This window comes from Chiloscyllium plagiosum, unplaced genomic scaffold, assembly GCF_037043375.1.
Source record: "Chiloscyllium plagiosum isolate Xiang-an unplaced genomic scaffold, Cpla_swu_hap1 HiC_scaffold_11, whole genome shotgun sequence".
Taxonomy (NCBI): Eukaryota; Metazoa; Chordata; class Chondrichthyes; order Orectolobiformes; family Hemiscylliidae; genus Chiloscyllium; species Chiloscyllium plagiosum.
In genome coordinates, this window is record NW_028270149.1 from 84,028,458 (window position 1) to 84,041,854 (window position 13,397).

A 13,397-nucleotide genomic window follows, 5' to 3' on the forward strand; every position below is an offset into this window, starting at 1 on the left:
AACCAACCACACTTAACTCTTGAGGAAGTATCTACCCTTGAGAAGGGGAGTGCACTGCAAATGATATGGAGCAGTAATCTCGAGGCACAAGCTAATACTCAGGGCCCATGGGTTCAATTCCCGTCATGGATTTCAAACTCAGTAATAAATGTAGGAGATAAAGTTGGGTTCAAGTCCCACCTCTCTTAGACAAATGTAATAACATCTTGGAACGTGTTTATGAGAAGAGAATCCATAAAGCTCGCTATTGGTAGTGGTGACCATGCCAACTTCCATGGATTGTATCAAAAATCCACTCGATTCACTAGTGCTTTATCGAGAGGATATCTGCTATCCTTACTTGATGTGGTTTACATATGACTCGAGATGCGCAGCAGTGTGGCTTACTCCTAACTGTACTGCTCAGATAGCACCTTCCAAAACATGACCACAACTTTGTAGAAGGACAAGGGCAGGTTCATAAGAACATCTCTACCTGAAAATTCCCTTCTAAGTCACTTGCCATCCTGACTTGGAAGTACATCACCGTTCATTCACTGTCACTGGTTTAAAATACTGGAATTCCTTCCCTATGGCATTGTTGGGGGGGCCTACACCCCAAAGACTGCAGTGATTGAAGAAGACAATTCACTAGCACTCTCTCAGTTAGGGTTGGGCAATAAATGTCAGCAAAGGTCTCATCCCCTGAAGGATGGGCAAAAATCCTGGCCCTGTCAGTGATTACCACATTGTATTAAAGAATAAAGGGAAATGCATCCACTGCAACTGTTGTATTTTGTACTTCACATCTATATGACCAAATATGAAAATCAAACAATAGCACTGGTTTGTAATTGAATGAACTGATTACAATTGAGTCTAATTGTTTAATAATAAATAATATGGTGGTTGAAAGGAAACCTGGCTGTCATCAGTTTTAAAACAACCTTGAACCATTTGCTTCAGAAATCTGTTCCAGTAGCTCAATAACTTACAGGACTTAAAAATCTTGCTGAAGGTAAGATCTGACCCAGCTCAAGAGTTGTGATTTCTTCCTTATTTTTCTTTAATGAAAGGCTTACCCATCACTTTCTTACCTCAGCTTTCTCTGGTCTCTTCTCAAAATTTTAGGAGATCTGTAAAGAATGCTCAGTCTTTCAAAAACCATGCTAATTTGTTTTAAAATCCATCTGGTTCCTTAAAGGAATGCACCATCATCACCTCTATCCAATGAGCGAGCAGTTTGTGCTCTTCCAGGACCATGGTCCCGTCCACTTTACCAAGTTGGGGAGATGGTGACTAGCAATCCAGAACCCCAGGCTAATGCTTTGGGGAAATAGTTAGAATCCCACCATGGTAGATCATAACAAATAATAAAAAAAACTGAAAACACTGTAAATGCTAGAAATCAGGAAAAAACCCTGAAATTGCTGGAAAAAAAACTCAGCAGGTCTGGCAGCATCTGTGGAGAGAAAGCAGGGTTAACATTTCCAAACAAGTGATCCTTCCTCCGATCGTGACATTTGAATTCCATAAATTTCTGGGGAAAAAATGGTGTCAGTGGTGTCAGTGTTGATTCTTTTAAAAGCCCATCTGGTTCACTAATGTCCTATAGAGAAGGAGATCTCCCGTCCTTATCTGGTCTGGCTTACATGTGACTCCAGACCCACACCGATGTGGTTGACAGTTAGGGATGAGCAATAAATGTGGGCCTTGCCAGTGATGCTCACATCCCATGAATGAATAAAGCAAAAACAAATTACTACTTGTTCCTGAAAGTTGGTTTTAGAGATATCCTTTGAAGGTTTAGTTTGATGAAGTAAAGAATCAATCTGTTACCTTCCCACTGCTTCAGTCACCCTAAATGAACCCTCCTGTTTGTCTTTCTGAAGGAGAAAACAAAAATCATCGAGCCATTGGATTACGAGAATGTCATTGCACAACGGAAAGCGCAGATTCAAAGTGATCCTCTGCGGGATCTTTTGCAGTTCCCTTTGGATGAGATCTCGGTGAGTAAGCAAATTTATGCAGCTTGCGTACTGACCAAGTTTGAATGGTCCTGCCAGGGTTTTCCTCCTGGAGAGTAATCGTGGGAGAGGCAGTGGAAAGGTGGGGATTTGGACTCAGGAACATCAGCTACTGGAGCAAGTCATTCAGTCCCTTGATCTCTACCTTACCCCTTTTTATCCAACTTCGCTCCATATCCCTTGATACCGTTCCCCAGTCTTTAAAGCTCTAAATACTCCCAAGCATTCACAGCCTTTTGGAGTTAGCCTTTAAATGAAAATATTAATTCCTGCTTTCCCATTGGAAGGGGCTGGCTTTAATTCTTAATGTTAAGGTTAATGTTCTAATTGTGTTCCCTTGTTCTTGGTTTTCTCACCATTTGAAACCTTTTTATGTTTTTCTCTATTCAGTTAATCCTTGTATAGAATTATAGAATCCCTACAAGGTGGAAGACTCAGCCAGTAGAGTCTACACCAACCCTCGAGTATCCCACCCAGACCCATCCCCATATCCCTGTAACCCTGCCTTTCCCATAGCTAACCCACCTAACATACACATTTCCGGTCACTGTGGGAAATTTGGCAGGGCCAGTCCACCTAATGAGCTCATCTTTGGACAGTGGAAGGAAACCAGAGCACCTGGCTGAAACCCACACAGACATGGGGAACATGTACAAACTCCATACAGACAGTTACCCCAGAGTGGAATCGAACCCGTGTCCCTGGCGCTGTGAGGTAGCACTGAGCCACCCTGCTGCCCTTTTACTCTTTGAAATACCTTAATCTGATCATTCTTCCATCTTTTATTACAGTCAAGGGAAATGTGTGCTAAAGCTGATGCTCCATGAATCTTATCTCCACATGAGAAATGTTCAGGCAATGAAAGGAGAAAGAGTAAAAATGTTTTGTATGAATTTGAGAAGAAAACGTGCACCTTTACTACAATAAAACAACCCAGCGTACCTCAAAGGCCCAACAATTGAAGTCTGGGGGGGAAGCAAAAGCATGGCTTTGGTGAAGCTCTTGAAGAGTGTTGTTTGGGGGATTATGGAGAGTGGGGTAACCACAGCTGAAGGGATGCCACCAGCAAAGCGCTGTCAAAGAAGAGGGAGGGAAACTGAATGGATGGAATTGGTGGGCAGGTCAACGTAGATGTACTCACTGAGTTTTCAGGAAAGTTGAAGCCATGATGCTTATTCAAAAAAGCAAGTAAATATTTGAAAAAGGTCAATTTGAAAGAGTACAGTCAGTTCCGCTATAATGCCTGTTGCTTTAATGCGATTGAAGAATTTAGACTTTATTTGTAGAATGTGGACTTTTCTTACCTATATTGGCTAAAATGTAATTCCACTCCCATTAGTTTAAATGGCGTGGCTATTGCGTGATTTTCTTATAAAACGAGATCGCACAAGAACGGAACTATCACGTTATATCAGAATGACTGTACATGAAAGGACACTTTGGGATCAGAGAACTTGTAAACGCATGTTGGATTGAATGACCTTCTTTGGTGCTGACTCAAAAACATGGAAACACTGCAGATAAAGTTGGGTGGATGGGTTACCTCCAGAGGTAGCCAGGTAGTGCAGGAGTCTCCTGTGGCTATACCCATTTCAAGCAGGTCTGCTGTTTTGGATACCATCGGGGGTGGGATAGCCTCTCAGGGGGATATAGCACTGACAGCCAGGTTTCTGGTACTAAGACTGTTAAGGAGGGTATGTGAGATTCCAAGTGATCGATTGTAATAGGGGATTGTCTCTTCTGGGGCACAGACAGACGTTTCTATTGCTGTCAGCAACACATCAAGATGGTGTGTTGCCTCCCTGGTGCCAGGGTTAAGGATGTCTCCGAGATTATGCTGAGTATTCTGAAAGGGGAGAGTGAACAGTTGGAGGTCATTGTGCATGTTGATATCAATAACACAAGTTGGGAAAGGGATGAGGTTCTGTCGAGAGAATACAGGAAACTAGGCAGAAAGTTAAACAAGTAGATCATTGAGCGTAGTAATATCTGTATAACTACTGGTGCCATGTGCTAGTAAGGGTAGGAATGGAAGGATAGAGCAAATGAATGCAGGGCTGAGGAGGTGGTACAGGGTCAGGAGTTCACACTTTTGAATGGTTGGGATCTCTTCAGGGGTATAAGTGACCTGTATAAGAAGGAGGGGTTCCACCATATTAGAAGGAGACCAATTTTCTTTACGGGGAGATTTGCTAGTTCTACCTGGAATGCCTTAACCTAGTTTGGGGGTGGGGGGAGGTGGTGGGGAATATTGATAGTGTATCACCATAGTGATAAAAAAAGAAAAGGCTGAGCCTGGTACAGTAGATAAGGGGTGCAAGTCAAATAGTCAAAGCAGACGAGAGCTTGGCAGCGAATGAGGTAGACTGATGAATTAAACTGCACTTACTTCAATGCAAGAGGCCTGACAGGTAAGGCAGATGAACTTAGGGGGGAAAGTGAGAGCTGCAGATGCTGGAGATCAGAGCCGAAAATGTGTTGCTGGAAAAGCGCAGCAGGTCAGGCAGCATCCAGGGAGCAGGAGAATCGACGTTTCGGGCATGAGCCCTTCTTCAGCCCTTCCTGAAGAAGGGCTCATGCCCGAAACGTCGATTCTCCTGCTCCTTGGATGCTGCCTGACCTGCTGCGCTTTTCCAGCAACACATTTTCGGCTCAGATGAACTTAGGGCATGGTTGGGAACATGGGACATCATAGCTATTACAGAAACGTGGCTCAGAGATGGACAGGATTGGCAGCTTAATGTACCGGAGCAGAGATGCTATAGGAAGGATAGAAAGGGTGGCAAGAGAGGAGAGGGAGTGGCGTTTTTGGTTCAGGGTAACAATACAGCTGTACTTAGGGCCACTTAGGGAGGATATTCTTGGGAGATCCTCCAGTGAAAATATATGGGCGGAACTGAGAAATAAAGAGATTAAGAAGCAAATTTGTAAGGAGGTGTTGGTTATCTGTAAGAATAAGGTTATAATGGTAGGGGATTTTAACTTGGAGAGAAAGAAACTGCAGATGTTGGAATCCTAGGTAGACAGACAAGGGACTGGAAGAACAGAGAAGCCAGGCAGCATCTGGAAGTGGAGAAGTAAATGTTTTGGGTGTATCCCTTCTTCAGGACTGGGGCTGGATGTAAGAGGAGCTGCAGATAAGGAGGGGGGGGGGGGGGGGGGGTGGTGGTGCAGGGTTTGGGTGGCGAGTGGGTTGGAATATTGAGGTAGTGATAGGTGAACATTGGTGGTTGATACACATGGTTGGTTGATGGGAGGAATGAATCTGTTTGGTAGCTGGAAGGAAGGTCAAAGAGAGGAATGGAATGGAAGGGATGGGGAGGGGCTGGTTTGGGATTCGGGGATGGGTGGGAAGGTTATTTGAAATTGGAGAATGCATTTTTGAGTCCTCTGGGCTGTAGTTCTGGGCGGAAGATGTGTTGCTCCTCCATTTTGCGGTCTGATTCACTGTGGTAATGAAGGAGGCCGAGGATAGTAATGTGGGAAGGGGAATTAAAATGGGCGGTGATTGGGAGTTCCACTCGGTCCCTGCGGGCCCAGCTGAGATGCTTGGCAACCGGTTCCCTAAGTTTACGTTTGGTCTCACCAATGGCACATTTTGCAGAGTGGCGGAGACAGGTAGAAATTCAATGTTTGAAAGGCATCTGGGGGGTTTATGAGTAGGAAGGTTTTAGAGGGACTTGGGCCAAATGCTGGCAAATGAGACTAGGTCAGATTGGGATGTCTGGTCAGCATGGATGATTTGGAGCGAAGGGTTAATTTCCGTGCTGTATGACTCGCTGACTGCCCTATAATGTTTTGTGGACGATGGACAACATCACTGCAAAATTACTGTTCAGCGAAGAATGACCCTGAAGCTTGATTGAAGTCCAGTTATGCAGCAAATCAATATCTTTCCATTCAATAAGTGTATGTGTTCCCCACAAACTGCCATTCCTGAACACAAATATATTTTTTCTGAATAGATCTCGATAATTCCACGTCAGAGGAGAACCATCCAGTCTACACTGCCTTTAGATGCTGAAAAACTGGCTCAAAGCCTGCTGGTCAAAGAGGTATGACATGGAAGTGTGTTCCAATTAATGTGGGATTATTGACTCTTCCTCTGAAATTCTCTCCCCATCTCCATTTCTCTGCCCCTCCTTTAAGATTCTCCTTAACACTTGCTGTTTTAGCCAAACCTTTGATGACTACTTTAAATATTTTCCTCCATTGACTTGGTGTCGGTATTTTTTTGATCTGCCAAGTAAGATGTCTCGGGATCTTTCACTGTGTTAAAGGTGCTATACCAATGCACATTGCTGTTGCCTGTGTGATGAATATGTTTTAAAACCGATTCGCCTCACTAGGTTGCACGAGCTCTGTTCAGAGTGACAGATTAGATTGAACTTGATGCACCGCCTCAAATCTGGAAACACAAGATTATTTTCCTCAAATTGTAGAGAAATCATTCAATGGGTGCAAAGGAAGTTCCAACAACATTCTTAAAACTAGAATTGCTGCATAAGCTTTTCACTTGAGACTTAACTATAATCCAGCTTTTCCAAGCTGGGTTTTAAAAAGATCATTGCTCATAAGAATCCCTGACAAGGCCAACATTTGTTGCCTGCTGCCCGTGGGAAGGCGATGGGGAGCTGCCATCTTAAACCACTACAGGTTTTATCATGTGGATATGCCCACAGTGCAGCTTTGAAGGGCTTTGACCCAGCAACATGGAAGGATTGGTGATTTATATATATCAAAGTCAACTTGGTGTTTGGCTTGGAGACGAACTTGCTGGTGGTGATGTTCCCATGTATCTGTTGCCTCTGACCTTTTAGATGGTAGAGGTCACCAGTTTGGCAGATACTGCTGAAGGAGCCTTGGTGGGTTATTACAGTTCATCTTGCAGATGGCGCAAAATGCTATGACTGTACAGTGGTGCTGGAGGAGTGAGCGCTCATTTATGCTGGGGGTTATGTGGTGCTGAGTGACATCTTTCAGTTAGTGCTAATGGCTCTGAGCAGAAAACAAGTGATATTAAGCATTTTACAGGGGAGAGATTGAAGAGGAGCGAGCCCTTCTCTGTGACCTCGGTGCAGGAATTGAACCCACGTTGTTGGTGTCACTCTGCATTGCAAACCTGAGAGGGTAAAGGACTGAGGGTCAGTCAGCTGGCCAGCTAGATTGCAATGCAAAGTGAGGCCAATAGAGCAGGCTCAATTCTTGCATTGGCTGAGGTTATCATGAAAGTACCACCTTCCTGACCATGTCCTCACCTGAGACATGGTGGCCCTTGGGTTAAACCACTACCAGTCATCTCTGTCTAATGTGAAAGCAGCCCTAAGATTCTCCTGGGAGTATGATGACTTTACCTCTTCTGCCATTTGTCCCTGTTGCACATTCCTGTATTGGGTTGGTATATCACCAAGTAGTGTTCCTATTACTAACCAGGATCCAGGACAGGGCACACCAATAACCAGGCTCTGCTGTGCTCAGATTGAAGCAGAGCCTGTTGAGTCCAGGTCAAGGGCTGGCGTCCGGGTCCCAGAGCAGTACTTGGGCCTGTGATTTGCCCCCGATCCCTGTTACTACATCTGAGTTTACCGTGTCCCTCAAATCAGGGAACACAACTATTCACAGTCATTCTGCTTGCTGTCCCTTGGCTAACTTTGCGTCCCTATTGGCACTGACACCTAAATCCCAGAGGCTTCCGTTTTGGAAGCACATTCACTGTATTATCAAATGGCATTTAAAACTCATCGACACAACGTTCTCCCCAACATTTCATCAATCCTGTCAGTTACTCTGTCACAAAACTCGATCAGATAGTCAGACATGATTTACTTTTCAGGAATAAAAGCCAAAAATGCTGGAGATATGTTGAAGCATTAACTGTGCTGTCCTCTCTCACCATGCTCCCAGACCTGCTGGATCATTAAGTGCTTTCTATGTGTATTTCAGATTTCCAGTATTGAAGAACTTTGCTCTTGCCTTCAACAAACCTGCGGTGTTTTTGGTTTAATTTGTTTATCCATTCTAGAGGATGGCATATTAAGCTTTGGGGCTACCTAATGAACAGATAGAAGGTATTGCTGATATTATCAATTGTGTAATTGCAAATCCAACACCTGGTTGTATTCACAGAATTGTTATAATCTAGAAGGAGATAGTGAGAACTGCAGATACTGGAGAGTCAGAGTGGATAAAGTGTTTTCATCATAGAATCCCTACAGTGTGGAAACAAGCCATCCAGCCCAACAAGTCCACACCGACCCTCTGAACAGTTTCTCACCTAGACCCATTGCCCTACCCTATTACTCTATATTTCCCCTGACTAAAGCACCTAACTTACAGGTCCCCGAACACTATGGTCAATTTAGCATGGCCAATTCCCCTAACCTGCACATCTTTGGACTGTGGGAGGAAACTGGAGCACCCACAGGAAACCCGCGCAGACACGAGTAGAATGTGCAAACTCCATACAGACAGTTGGCCAAAGCTGGAATCGAACTGGGTCCCTGGTGCTGCGAGGCAGCAATGCTAACCACTGAGCCACCACGCTGCTCTTAGACCTGCTGTGCTTTTTCCAGCTCAACTCTTTATCCATTGTAGAGAGGAGGAGGCCATTTGGCCCATCATGCCTATACCAGCTCTTCAAACAAGTGTTGTTATCTAATGCCAATCTGCTTCTCCTTCCCCATCAATTGAAACACCATTTCTATCCAAATAACCATCCAGTGCCCTTTTGAATGCCACAATTAAACTTGCCTCCCACCACATTTCCACGCTAACTACTCTGTGTGAAAAAGATTTCTTTTTCAAAACACCTTTGCTTCTTCTGCATGTCATTTCAAATCTATGCCTTCTCATTCTCATTCGGGAACAGCTCCTCCCTGCCTACTACATCCAGCCTGCTCATGCTTTGGAACGCCACTATCCAATCTCCTCTCGGCCTTCTCTTCAAGGAGAATAGTCCCAATTTCTTCACTGGATCCTCATAAGTTTCTCACCTGTGGAATTGTTCTTAGAAATTGCTTCTGCACTCTCCGATGCATCCACACCTTTCCTATAATGTGGAGCACACAACTGTATACAACACTCCAGCTTAGGTCTAACAAGTCTCCTGTACAAATTCAATATCACCTCCTTGCTCTGTACCCTATGCCCTTACTAATAAAGCCAAGAGCTCTGTATGTTTTATTAACTGCTCTCTTGGCAGGTCCTGTTGCCTCATTGATCTGTGTACATATACATCCAGGTCCCTCCTTCTGCACCCACTTTAAGAATTTTACCCCTTCTTTTATCTTTCGCTATTCTTCAAAGTGTATCACCTCACACTGCTCTGCATTGTTTGATCGTGGCTGATTTGTTTCTCAATCCCATTCTCCTGTCTGTTCCATGTAATCTTTGATTCCCTTACTAATCAAAACCAATCTGTCACTGTCTTAAAGGCATTCAATGCCTTGGCCTGCACAGCCCTCTTTAGCAATGAGTTCCACTGATTAATCCCCCTTTAGCTGAAGAAATGCTCTTCATCTCAGTTCTAAAGGGTAGTTCCTTCACTCTTAGGCTGTGCCTCCTGGTCCTAGTCTCTCCTACTGGTGGAAACAATTTCTCCATGTCTACTCTATCCAGGCTCTGGTAAATTTCAATCAGATTCCCCCTCATCCTTCTGAACTCCATCGAGTACAGACCCAGAGTCCTCAACCACTCTTCATGTGAGAAGCTCTTCATACCTGGGATCATTCTTGTAAACCTCCTCTGGATCCCTCCAGAGCCAGCATATATTTCCTAAGATTTGGGGTCCAACTCAGCTCACAATATTCTAAATGCAGTCTGACCAGGCCTGATAGAGCTCTGCAGTACTTCCCTGCTCTTGTATTCTAGCCTTTTTGAAATGAATGCCAACAATGCATTTGCCTGCCTAAATGCTAACTGAACCTGCATGTTAACCTTAATAAGGTCTTGGACTAGGACTCCCAAGCCCCCTTGTACTTCAGATTTCTGAAGCCTTTCCCACTTTAGAAAATAGTCCACTCCTCTAGTCTTCCTACCAAAGTGTCATAACCTTATATTTTGCCACATTGTATTCCTTCTTTGACTTCTCGCCCAGCATGTCCATGTCCTTCTGCAGCCTCCCTGCTTCCTCAATACTCCCTTTCTCTCCACCTAACTTTTGTCATCTGCAAATTTAGCAACAATGTCCTCATTTCCTAGTCCAGGTTGTTAATGTGTAATGTGAATAGTTATGGTCCCAACACTGACCACTGCAGAATTCCTCTAGTTCCTGGCTATTTGCTGAAAAAGACTTCTTCATCCGCCCTCTGCCTTCTACCAGTCAGCCAATCCTCTAACCATGCCAGTGTCTTGCCCCTAATACCATGGGTTCTTATCTTACATTGTCTCCTGTTCAGCACCTTCTGGAAATCACGTCCACTGGCTCTCCTTTGTCTAACTTGCTCGTTGCCTCCTCAATGAAATCTCCTGGATAAAGCTGTGCTGTCTCAGTCCTATTTTCCATGCACTTCCAATGACTTTGCAATCTCAATAATGGACTCTCAAATCTTACCAATGACCAAGGTCAGGTTAACCGGCCTATAGTTACCCGTCTTGTGCCTTCTGTCCTTCTTCAGGGGTGATACACAAGTCATTTTTCAGGTCTCCGGGATCCTCCCTGATTCCTGAAAGTTCTTGACCAATGGCTCCACGATCTCCTCAGCTATCTCCAGAAGTCTGGAGTGGTCATTGCCATCTATTGAGGTGGAGATGGCGAGATGCCCACACCCTTTCTGGCATTTTGTTTTTCCAAGTTTGTCCGTATCAGGTCTTGGCCTTCTGGTCCATTGAAAAATTGACCAAAGGTTCAGAGTGAGGTGAGATAAGTATAACAGAGACATCTGTCTCGGCATTGAGTATGGGCACTCTCCTGCCTCACCCTGAGTCATTCTGTCATCTTGACCTTTCTCTTCTCTATTGCCCACACGCTCAGTGTCACCCATATATTTGTAGCACTTTCTGTTCCATTGCAGTTGAACAACCCCTTGTTCAGGAACAGATATCATGAGAGCTCCTCAGAAGCAATGAGGAAATAGTTGTGACGGTTGTTATGTGAGAAACCATGGAACTAGAGTGAGTTATGTCATCAGAGAATGGGTGGGAGTGTAGCCAAAGGAAAAAAGAACATCCTACCGTTATGTCATTTTGCCCCTTTGAGTCTTTGTAGCCAATGGGACAGTTAACTTGAATAGAGCAAGTGACCTCTTTGGTGCTGCTGGTTGAAGCATTAGCAGTGGCTAACATCTTTCTGCAGAGATTAAAGGGACCTTGTTTTAATCAGCCAGACCAAAAAAACATCCAGCAGATCAGTGCATACTGAAGTGTTCGCTGGGATGGGAACCAAGTGGCCATATCTTACATTAGTAATAGTCATTTTCTTTGGAGGGAAAGCAGAGAATCACAGAAGTGCGATGGTACAGAAGGCCACTCTTCCCATCCCACCCTGCTCCAGCTCTCTTTGCCTTAGTTCCATTCTCCTGCCTTCTCCCTGTAATCCTGCCCATTCATCCTATTTCAATAATATTTATCGCTCCATTGAATGCCTCAGTTCAATCTGCCTTTCGAAGCTGTGTTCTCCAGACCTGAACCACTCATCGTGTGAAAGCATTTTTGTTTCTAAACTTACATTTGCAACTTTTGCAAAACACTTTAATCTGTACTGCCGCCTTCTTATCCTCTTTACAAGCAGGAACAGGTGCTCCCTATCCAATTGTGCTAGAGCCCTCATGATTTTAAAATTACATCCCAAATTCCTTTGACTTTAAAAAATCTGTAGAATCATTCCGAAGAGCAATGCAATATTTTTGCCATCATTCTTTCCATGATGCCTTATTGAAACTAAAGTATAGATAACATTTTCACGATAATCCATGCTGTGTATGAAATTTATCACCATGCTCCCAGTATAGAGAAGACTGCCCATCATTTTGTATTAACGGTCATACAGAATATCAATAATTTTGAATGGAGAGATAATCATGCCTTTTCCTGTTCTCTGTATGCTGATGGGCAGTGAGTGTCAATAGTGTATTTTTTATTGTTTGATCTTTAGTTATCTATTCAAATTCTACAATTTAATTGCCAAAGTTTCACTTCATTCCTTAAACGCAGAAAGAATTTGCTTCCTTCCAGCCTCCTTCAGCACCTCAGGATGACTCAGAGCATTAACTACTAAATAATTACTGTCGTAATGTAGGAAATGATTTGGGCACAGCAAACTCCCAAAAATCAGCAAATGCCAAAATGCCCAGGTTTCCTGTGATTCCCAAGCCACCCACCGAGCCAACTTTAAAAAGTGCCTCTGCACTGCCAGAGAGGGAAGACAGTTTCACATTCCATCTGGAAGGCAGCACCTTCAGGAGCACTGCCTTGGTACTGCGCTGGGTGTGTACTCCTGGTCAATACGCTGAAGTCCAGAAAGCATGACCTGAAGTCCTAACCTCTGGTCTCAAATGGAAGTGAGCCAAAGTTGACAATGAGCATAAACAACTGTTCGGAGCGGATACATCTTTGAACTGGTTGCCAAAATGCTAAAGGCCCATTTCAACCGCAAAGAATAGCTGTTGTTTTGCTTTGAGTAAATGCTCGGGTAGAGCTGACTTACTGAAATGCTGATGTGAACTGCAATTAGAACCTGATGCTCCTTTGCGTGAAAAGGAGTATCTATTTGAGATGCATTTGTCAAGTTATTTCTTTGAGGGTTTTCCATCTTTAATTCACATGGCAGCCTCTTTGTCCTGTTAAAATCGGAGAGGTTTTTATGTTTAACATTTCCAAAGCAAAAGGGGGCTAGATATATTTCACACCAATGGGAAAGTGTAGGATAGCTTCTTTCAAACCTGCAGTAGAGACACACTGGATCAAATGGTGTCCTTCTGTCCAGAATAATTGAGAGAATTGTATTATCTTCTGGAACTTGCTCACAACCAGAAGAATTGAGCATTCTTCACCATTAGCATTTTAGATTTTTATTTTCAAGAAAATAATCTCTTTTTAATAACTTTAATAGATTCTGCATCGGGCAGTATTTCATTAAAATGTCTTGCAAGATGTCCCTTTTATCCAATCTTTAACATTCTTGCTTCTTTATTTCTGGAGTCTCTTCTCACGATTAAAGCTCATTGTGCCTGGAATCATTGTGGTGAATCTGTTTTCTGTCCCCCCTGTGTCACAGCCATGCTTCCTAAAGTAACTTGTCCGATGTTCCCTGTTTTAACTGGGGGCCAAACAATGGCTGAACTGGATTTACTTTTGTATTTCGGTGCTGAACAAAACAAGGGCTTCCGCTTTCCACATGGCGTTTATTCAGTGGGCCAAGACATTTGACACTCAGCAAATCTGGAAGGCCAGGGG

At 43.8% G+C, this 13,397-nt stretch overlaps 1 protein-coding gene across 4 annotated transcripts in view; it reads left to right on the forward strand.

Annotated features, from left to right (window-relative positions):
- The window catches only part of LOC122557068 (dedicator of cytokinesis protein 11), a 291,784-nt gene that overhangs the window by 50,809 nt on the left and 227,578 nt on the right, over positions 1-13,397 (forward strand). For all 4 annotated transcript variants that reach the window (XM_087992257.1, XM_043704343.2, XM_087992256.1 and 1 more), the window contains exons 2-3: positions 1,872-1,988; positions 5,972-6,061. In XM_087992257.1, the coding sequence (XP_087848383.1) occupies positions 1,872-1,988; positions 5,972-6,061 (207 nt within the window). The remainder of the gene's footprint in view (positions 1-1,871; positions 1,989-5,971; positions 6,062-13,397) is intronic.